Below are 9,782 nucleotides of genomic sequence, written 5' to 3'. Positions count from 1 at the left end.
ATAAATAACTTGAGGATAAAACTAACCTATAAAACATTTTAATCAAGTATAATAAAGCACTCACTATCATGTCACAATTGAGTTACATTGGAATTACGTGGTGATTATTACATTAATTTTCGTCATGTTAATTACAGTCATTAAGGACGCGGGGGGGGGCGTGCCTATAAGCATCTGAGAAAGTGTTGATTCAAAACCTGCCATTTCCTTGAAGCCTTTTAGTAGGCTGCTAGCCTACGTTTTAGCACGGGTGCCCTCTATAAGACACCACTCCCTCCCTCCACTCAACTCCATCCAACCCTGCAGTGTTGGCCTGCTGCCTTGCTCCTCCTGCATCATTCAGGGAACGGAACCACCAACCCTTGCACCTTCTCTGGCTCAACTCACTGCGCTCCACCCAGTGGGTAATCTTTGAAGATGCGTCAATTTGTCCTGCATTGATGAGGTATCAGTGTATAAAATCAATTGATCATCACACAGCATAGCGCACTCCCTCCCCCCTCTCCCAATAGCCGCTTATGATCGATATCGTGTGATGCGCGCTGTGTTTACGTTCCCACGAGTGACCATGTGGTGTCTCCTCTTCTGGGACCAAAAAAGGAAAAAAGCCCTCCTGGCTTCCCCCTCGCCATATGGCCCCGGAGGGCCCATACCGTTACAGGTCCTTTAACATGCTTCCAGTTGAGTGTAGACGGAGCCCGGTGGACAGAGGCGCATAGAGACGTGCGCTTCAGGCCGGAGGAGGGAGGGAGGGAAGCATGGAAATAAACGTCGTTTTCTGGATGTGGAAGGGGGGGTAGTTAGTGGCAGATGGCTTGTAAGGGTCTGTCCGCGTCTGAAGGCGTGTCGTGGTCCTTCAGTGAAGACCCCCTTCCTCCCTCCCTCCTGCATTCACAATCAATGGAAATTAAAGCGCAGAGAATGGATGAATAGTCAGACCCCGAGTCACCCTTTTTTGTTTGGCGCAGCTACTGGTGGGCAGGAGTTAAACTACAGCAGCCCCCTACAGTAGCACTTTAGTTAAACAGTCAGAGCTCAGCCGCAGCATCTTGGCCAGGAGAAAAGGGGACAGAGCTTAGGCCTATATTGAGGGGACAACTGGGTCCAAACTGCGCAGGGTTTTTATCTTAGTTTCACAGATTCAGCTCCTGTTTGAGTTTGATTTCGTCTCTACTTTCAGTTCCCTCTGGTGCTCTTTCTGGCTAGTTTCTTTGCAGTGGTGTTCTGCTTTAGATTTTTAGTCAATCTTTTTGTTTTTCTGTGGTCAAGTTCACAGAATCTGCCGCAAAGGGAAGGCCTATTAGTAGGCTAATTCATTAATGCTTATTATGAGTTGTATCAAACGACTGGCAAATGATAGAGGTTCAGTTTCCTTTTGTGGAAGACGTTTCAATATCAATTTTGTTTTAGTTTCCCCCATTATGCGTAGTCTATATCCAGACTTTTCAACCAAGTTAAAGCTTCAAGTAATTTGATCAATACAAACTCTGCATGGTTAGGAGGATAAGCCTGCAGCTCATCATGATTTTACTTTCTGGGTATTAAAAGTTCAGTTATTTTAAAGGTTCAGAGCGGCACCAAGCTGAGAGATGCTCTATAGATAACTCTATGGAAGCTGTAAAACATTTCAGACTATCTCCCTTCTAAAGAAGTCTCTTCTTTCCCTGAGTGAAAATATAATTGATGTTTTTGTCTCTATCAGAGGTTAATTGTGATGGTCACGGTTGAGCCGGGGTTTGGTTTGAAAAATAGCCCGGTGTGAAAGGAGAGATGGACAGGTTTATTAATGGAGGAGGACTTTGTTTGGATGCTGCTGCCATTGATTAGAGGTAATAAGTAACTACGGACACATCAACCATGTTTTGTGACATGAGAAGTGAAGGTAATTTGGATGAGAAAGGGAAAGCATGTCACGTTGTGGGGGGAGGAGGGGCTGACCGCCTCCCACGACAGCCGCGGTGTGGAAGACGGATCACAGCAGCAGGTAACGGACACCGGCGAGACGCCAGAAAACAGCAGCCGTGATGTGCATATCTGAACACAGTGACGTAATGTACGTGCACGGTACGGTAGCCCGCGCGTGCAGCTTGCTATTGGCCCCATTATGCAGCAGAAAAATCACACTTCTAATGAACGACCTAATTAAGAAACAACCCCCACCTCCAGCTCCTTAATCACACGCGCGCGTAAATGCATGTGCACACACCACACCGAGGCACAAATAGTTAAATAATGGCCCACGTCGGCCTATGTTTTTCCCTCCTCGCGATTTGGTCAATATTTAAAGAAAAATAGAAGAAGAAAAAGCAAATGTATGCGATATTTGTCCGGTTATTTCCTTTGATGTGAAGTGAAAAGTGTGTTTGGAGGGAGGGGAGAGAGTATTGTGTATAGGACGTGTGGGCGCGCGCTCAGCCAAGGGAGGCGCGCGCACGCTGTTATTGAGGGGAGAGCAGGTGCTGGCCGAATTACCATACAGCTGAGGGGGGAGAGAGAGCAAACTTATTCCTTCACCACACACACAATAACAAAAGTTCCCCCTCATGTTGGCCACGCGAGCGACTCCGATGCACGCGCGCTTGCGCGCGCGCGCACACACTCACACACACACATTTATATACATGCACACACGCGTTTTTTTTAATCTTATCCCAAAGAATGAGAAGAAGGGGACAGCAAAATGGAAAAGCAGGAGTCCAGCCCCTCAAGTCATTTACCTCACCACACAGCTCTGCCAAGGAATGTTTTCTTTAGTCTTTGAGTCGATTCAAAGCATCAAATTCTTCCCAGAACCAGAAATACCTAAATTTAGAGGGTGAGCAGACAAGGCAAGAGGAAGGAAGAGGAGAATGAGAAGGAGGGGTGTTAACAATTAACTGAGTCAGGGTCTGACCAAGAAACATTTTTCTCTCTCTCTTTTCTCTTCACATTTGTATTTTTTTGGGTTGGTTTGGTTTGGCACATCTTAAGACGAAAAAAAAAAAGAAAACAAAGAAGTTTGTCCAATGAGGTAACAGCTGGAGGGATCAATTCAACCACATGCCATTAACAACCCGTGAGAAGGAAATTTGGCATGTGTAGGTTGTTCAAAACTCTTTGATTTTAGTTCAGTGCTTCTTGTTTCTACAGAGATTCGACTGAAACACTCGAATCATTTAACTGATATGAAACCCATTTCTGATTCCCAATCGACACTAAAGTAAACAAAAAGTAAATCTGATATCCTCCTGTTCCTGTAGATTTTAGGGTTACCCCCTATATAGATGATCTCTTCAACCTGAGAATTAAATTAGGCATGCTGAAAGATTCTGTTCACTTTAAAGAAGGTTGAAACCACATTATTTATCCATTTTCATCAACAGCTTATGTGAGTCTTTTCCTCAACATGTGGGAGTCACACGGCTTTCTTTCTAAGTTTCACTTCTTATTTGGTCGAAATACTTTCACATCTCCATTTGGGGCTACGATATTTACGCTGTATGTGCTTCAGGGGTAAAAAGAGGCTGTTGGGGTACTTGCATGGGATCCCATTGTGAAGACCCGGGCCAGATTGGGAGGTGAAGTCGGGGAGGAGGCGGAGGAGGGGTCCATTTGCATGTTATTACCATAGCATGTGTCAGGCCGTATATAACAGGCTGCAGGCGGCCTTGGCTGGAGACAGACGCACAGTTCACAGTGAAGAAAGACATTAGGAGGAAGAAGTAAGCATGTTGGACCAGTGACAAATCTGTCCTTGGGTTAGACCAAGACCTTCACACAAAAAGCTACTTCCTAAAATTTGTCACTTTCTTCACAAAACAAAACAAGGAAACCATCTTTTTCTCTTTACGCATTGGATTAATATTTTACAACGGAACTGGAGGACTTGTCTGATTGTTATTCCTCACTGCGCAGTCGCTCAAGTTCACATATCTTGTTGTGTGATTTTATTTTTATTTTGAAGGTTTGGGATTTATCCTTTTTTGTTCCTCTGGACATGAATGAGAGTAGCGTGGCTGACAGCAGCAGCAGTTGATGAGAAAACCCCGTGAGGCGACAGAAACGTGCTCAATGCATCTTCCTCAGAGGGATTGAACAGGAGGAGGCACCCTGAGGACAAGCAGAGCCCCGAGACTTTTTACTTTATTTATTTATTATTTATTATGTATTTATTAAATATGGGGCGCGCCATCCTGTTGACTCTTACCGTCATGTCCATGTTGCTGTGCCAGGTAAGCTACTGAATCTCTATTTCTTCCAAACAATGACCCATCACTCCCCCCTCTCTCACCCTCCCACACACTCATACACCAGCGGTACTGTCTGTATAGTTAATGATGAGTTGCTTTCGTCCGCAGGGGTTTTGTTCGGGAGTTTTTGAGCTGAAGTTGCAAGAGTTCCTAAACAAGAAGGGGGTACAGGGCAACAAAAACTGCTGCAAGGGAGGTCTGACCTCGTCTTTCCAGCAGCAGTGCGAATGTCAAACCTTCTTCAGGATCTGTCTCAAGCACTACCAGCCCAACGCCTCCCCGGAGCCTCCGTGCACCTACGGCGGCGCCGTGACGCCAGTGCTCGGCTCCAACTCATTCCAGGTCCCCGATGTCATCCCAGAGAATTCATTCTCTAACCCCATCAAGATTAACTTCGGCTTCACGTGGCCGGTAAGTACAGACATTCATGTCTATTTCACTACAGTAGAAGTGAAGGCAGCGAAATCGCGCCATTTCTTTTGTAAATCCGTGCGTAAAAACGCGCAGCGGGACGATTTCTGACCACAATGTAAGGGCGGAGAGCGCACAAAGTTTACAGGTATTTAGTTTCACCGGATCAGGTTAGGCGGTTTGCATTCAGCACAATGAGTGTACGGCACAATCGCTTGATGTTATCACCACATCTCCGCTGGCCACCTGTCTCATGAAGCCATTTGTGTTCCCAGGGGACCTTCTCGCTGATCATTGAGGCATTACACACAGACTCCAAAGACGACCTCTCCACAGGTAGGAAATAAACACTCTTCCCTTTTCAATTTTTATCACATCAGGCGCGTTTCCATCCCATAACCCCTCACTTTCTACCTCCACGTGTGCACATTAGAAAATCCAGACCGCGTTATCAGCACCATGATCACCCAGAGGCACCTAACGGTGGGAGAGGACTGGTCTCAGGATCTGCACACCGGCGGCAGGACGGAGCTCAAGTACTCGTACCGCTTTGTGTGCGATGAACACTACTACGGAGACGGCTGCTCGGTGTTCTGCCGGCCGAGAGACGACGCCTTCGGCCACTTCACCTGTGGAGAGCGCGGGGAGATTGTGTGCGACTCCGGGTGGAAGGGACAGTACTGCACTGAACGTGAGTAGCAAGACTTTGTTTTTGTAATGGAAGCATTTAGGCTACAGAAGTGTGTGTGTGAGTTGCCGGAAACTTAAATATATTTTATGACACAATACACGCTCACATTGGATGCAGAGGACATCACTTGAGATATAACACTATAAAGTGGCTCTAGAATTAATATTAACATATAGGAAAACCTATGAGTATTATTTGTTGTAAATGTAAAGTACAAAAAGTTCATTTCTATGTTAGTTCTGTAATTAGATCCTCTGAGTGCCGTTAGAAGGTAACTTGTGCGTAAACACCACACGCACCCCTCCTTTTCCTCACACGCGCGCACACACACACACGACCACTTGATTTATTCTAAGGAAAGTTTTTGGGAATAATCTCACGCGTGCCATAAATTTACATGCTACCTTCCGATTCGTTACTCTCGGAGTGGGTCGGGCGCTGATTGGTCGAGGCGGGGGAGGTATTGTTTGAAGTGGGCAGCTGCCGGCAGAGAGGAGACAATGGAGCAGCTGTCGCGCACTGGCAACACACTCGCCAGCTGTCCACTCTTATCTGTCCCAATCCGAGACATTAAGGGGAGTGTGTGTGTGTGTGTGTGTGTGTGACAGAGAGTGAGAGAGCACAGAATGAATAAAAGAGTTTTGACCCGCAGCGAAGAAGAAAAAAAGAGGGTGGAGGGGGTCTGTGTGAGTGTGTGTACACTCTCTGAGAAACACACATTCACACACTCCCTCCTTTGTCTCAGCACTATGTTAAGCAGAAAATTCTTCCATGGTGATCAGGAGATTGAGTTTAAGGTAACAGCTAATTGGTTTAGGAGGACACCTTTTCTCTTACTTTAAAGACTTTGTTGGGATTTAGGTGATACGTTTTATATGTTCAAGAGCAAAACATAATAAAGATCCTGTATTTTAATTGTTTTTCAAAGTGTCTAAAAAGTGTGTTTCTTTCTCTTCCTGTACAGCGATCTGCCTGCCAGGCTGCGATGAAGAGCACGGCTTCTGCGAGAAACCTGGAGAGTGCAAGTAAGTGTTCCCCACCAGTTCACTGGGGCATTAATTAATTAATTAGTGGGACGTATTAAGTAATGTGAGTGGACTGACCGGTGTTTCCTCCTAATTGGACAACAACAGGTGCAGAGTGGGATTCAAAGGCCGCTACTGCGACGAGTGCATTCGTTACCCAGGCTGCCTCCACGGGACCTGCCAGCAGCCCTGGCAGTGCAACTGTCAGGAGGGCTGGGGGGGACTCTTCTGCAACCAAGGTGAGGAGAGAATGTGGTGAGAGTTGGAGGTTAAGGAGTGATGAGGAGAGACAGGAAGGAAAGGAACCAGAAAGCACTGAGGGTGATTTGCTGGTCGAAAGACGTCTGGGTGTTAAAAGTTAAAAGTGAGTTTTTTAGAAGTTACATAAAACTCGAGATTCAACATGATGAAGCAGGCCCCGTTTGGAAAATATTCATTGAAATGCTGATTAAACAGAAATTCTAAAACTCACTTCAGCTAAATCAGTGGTTCTGGGTTTAACTCAGTTGTAAGTTGCCACACTTACTGGGAAGAGAAAAATAGGAGATAGAAAGTGGACAAAGTGTTCTTGAGGCCAATTTTTACAATCTTTGCATAATGTCACTTCTGTGGTCTGTCATCACTGAATACTGCTTAGTAAAGTCTGTACAGAGGCCGATAGGAGAGGAACAAAGTAAGGAATCAAGATACCAACATAAAAGGCGCAAACACTGAGAGAGTAGAGCAGCAGTTGTCTCGAGATGAACAGCAAGGACAGGAGGCCGGCCACAGGAAACAAAAAAACACTGGAAGAAGAGAAAGAGTCAAGTGTGCCAGAGGACAAAAAGACATTCTGTCACTGCTGCTGTTGTCATGCCATGTGTTGTGCTGTGGCTAATCCACATGTGCTGCTGTGTCTTTCCAGATCTCAACTACTGCACTCACCACAAGCCCTGCATGAATGGAGCCACTTGTAGCAACACTGGTCAGGGCAGCTACACCTGTTCCTGCAAGCCCGGCTTCACTGGGGCCAGCTGTGAGATCCAGGTCAGCGAATGCGCTGGAAACCCCTGTCGCAACGGAGGAAGCTGCACTGTAAGTGTTGTTTGGCCTTCTTAAATGATCTTAGAATGAGAATAGCAGGACATCCTGTGAACTGCTGCTCGGTGCCAGCGATGTATAAATGTGACCTGGCACATTTGTCACATTATAAAACAATCAAACAGATACAGCATGCAGGATTTTCAGATTGAAAAGGGTTTGTAGCAGCTGCAGACACATCTCAAGCCTGTTCTATTTTTTCCTCACAGGATTTGGAAAACACATACACCTGCACTTGCCCTCACGGTTTCTATGGCAACAACTGCGAGCTGAGTGCCATGACGTGTGCTGACGGCCCATGTTCCAATGGAGGCCGCTGTGCTGACAACCCTGACGGAGGCTACTTCTGCCAGTGCCCCACAGGATACGCAGGGTTCAACTGCGAGAAGAAGATCGACCATTGCACCTCCAGCCCCTGCTCCAATGGTAAGAGTGACTGACCACGCAGACTGTGTAATCCCATAGAAATTGTATTTACTCCAAACAAAAGATGAAATATGTCATTCCAGTGTTCAGATCAAACATTTATGCCACTCCTTATCTCTGTTCTCAGGTGCACGTTGTGTGGATCTTGTCAACTCATACCTGTGTCAGTGCCCAGATGGTTTCACTGGCATGAACTGTGACCACACTGGCGACGAGTGCTCTATGTATCCTTGCCAAAACGGCGGGACGTGCCAGGAAGGTCTTAACGGGTACACCTGCACCTGTCCACCGGGATACACTGGCCGCAACTGCAGCTCACCCATCAGCCGCTGTGAACACAACCCTTGCCACAACGGCGCCACTTGCCACGAGAGAAACAACCGCTACGTGTGCGCATGTGTCCCTGGCTACGGTGGCAGAAACTGCCAGTTCTTGCTTCCAGAGCACGCTGCGATGCGCGGGTCAGAAGTGCCCTGGATGGCCATCGGGTCCGGTGTGGCCCTGGTGCTGCTGCTGCTGGCAGGATGCGCTGTACTTGTTGGATTTTTCCGATCAAAAGCCCAGCGCGGCGGTCAAGTAGAAACCGCCTGCGAGGGAGAGACAATAAACAACCTGACTAACAACTGTCACCGCAGTGACAGGGACCTGGCAGTCAGTGTGATGCCGACACCAGGCGTAAAAAATATCAACAAGAAGATGGACTTCTGCAGCAGTGACCCTGATGAAGGATCTTCACCAGAGAGGAGCAGCTACAAGAGCCGCCATCCGCCTGCAGACTACAACCTCGTACACGAGGTCAACTATGAGCAGGCGGCTAAAGAGGCCATGCTGGAGGCGGCCTGCGAGGACAAGTGCCAATCCCTGGACTCGTTTGAGTTTGAGGAGAAACGCAGCAAACGTTTAAAATGGTAAACATTTGTTACTGGACAGTCTTAAACAAAATGCAACATTGAGGCTATCAGATTGATGAAACTAACCATGTTTCTGTCTTTCCTAAAGCGATGCATCAGAAAAGAAAGCCCCAGAAATGTCTGCATGTGCGGACACCAAGTACAAATCTGTGTTTGTGATGTCAGAGGAAAAGGACGAATGTATTATTGCAACTGAGGTGAGTTTTTGTATTTTACTTTGTTTTACCTTTCGGTGTAAAAAGACGTCTGTCTGTGGTCATTCAGCCAACAAACACTAATGATTTTTGTCTTTTTGTGTCTCTACAGGTGTAACGAGCCACCAATGGGCTGCCCGTTGCTTATTTGCTCTATGGGAGAGTTTTTATACTCCTTCAGATGCTGCTCTAACCCTAGGGGGAGGTGTCCCGCCTTGAGACTGCTGCTGATACTGAGACGTTTAACTGATATTCAGAGTGAGCTGGTTCTCTACTGGAAACTAAGCGCAGGCAGCGGCGGCCTGTGGGATAGGAACTGGCGGGGCAAAAAATAAAAAGTTTACGGTTGAAAGTAAACTGCCACTTAGCTTTCTGTTCTGTCTGCCTTTTATAGAGGAGTGGGGGTAAAAAATTAAATATAAACGGACACTGTCTCGTGGCAATAACGTGCGATGCTACGATTTTTGTTTTTGCAACATTTGCACCCAGGCCTTTTCTCTAACCCACACGCCGTTGCTGAACGCAGGAACTGCATCAAACGGTGGATGTTTGGCCATACTGGCCTGTTCTTCATGAGGCTGTTCATATGGGCTGTGCACCCATCACTACACCTGTGAAGACTGTATGTATACTTGATCACTGTGTTAACTGAAGTGCGTTTTCTTTCCTAAGCCCTCCAAACCATTTATGACATAGTATTGTTCAATTTTTTTTTGTTGTTTTGGGGACATAAAAACTTTGTCTTAATAAAAAAAATGTTGCTTTTTGATACAGATTGTCCTTTTGTAAAATAAAGAAAGAAAAAACAAGAAAAA

General features: G+C 46.4%; 1 protein-coding gene across 1 annotated transcript; it reads left to right on the top strand.

Annotated features, from left to right (window-relative positions):
* The first annotated feature begins 4,157 nt into the window (after positions 1-4,157).
* Positions 4,158-9,781, top strand: dla (deltaA). The gene is made up of 11 exons (XM_046028880.1): positions 4,158-4,211; positions 4,311-4,640; positions 4,916-4,976; positions 5,074-5,331; positions 6,296-6,356; positions 6,465-6,595; positions 7,261-7,430; positions 7,646-7,862; positions 7,990-8,770; positions 8,862-8,970; positions 9,080-9,781. The coding sequence occupies exons 1-11, from the start codon at positions 4,158-4,160 to the stop codon at positions 9,083-9,085; spliced, it is 2,178 nt and encodes a 725-aa protein (XP_045884836.1). The 3' UTR covers positions 9,086-9,781.
* Position 9,782: the final 1 nt, after the last annotated feature.

Source organism: Micropterus dolomieu, linkage group LG01 (assembly GCF_021292245.1).
Source record: "Micropterus dolomieu isolate WLL.071019.BEF.003 ecotype Adirondacks linkage group LG01, ASM2129224v1, whole genome shotgun sequence".
Lineage (NCBI taxonomy): Eukaryota > Metazoa > Chordata > Actinopteri > Centrarchiformes > Centrarchidae > Micropterus > Micropterus dolomieu.
This window is presented reverse-complemented; position numbering and strand designations above follow the sequence as displayed.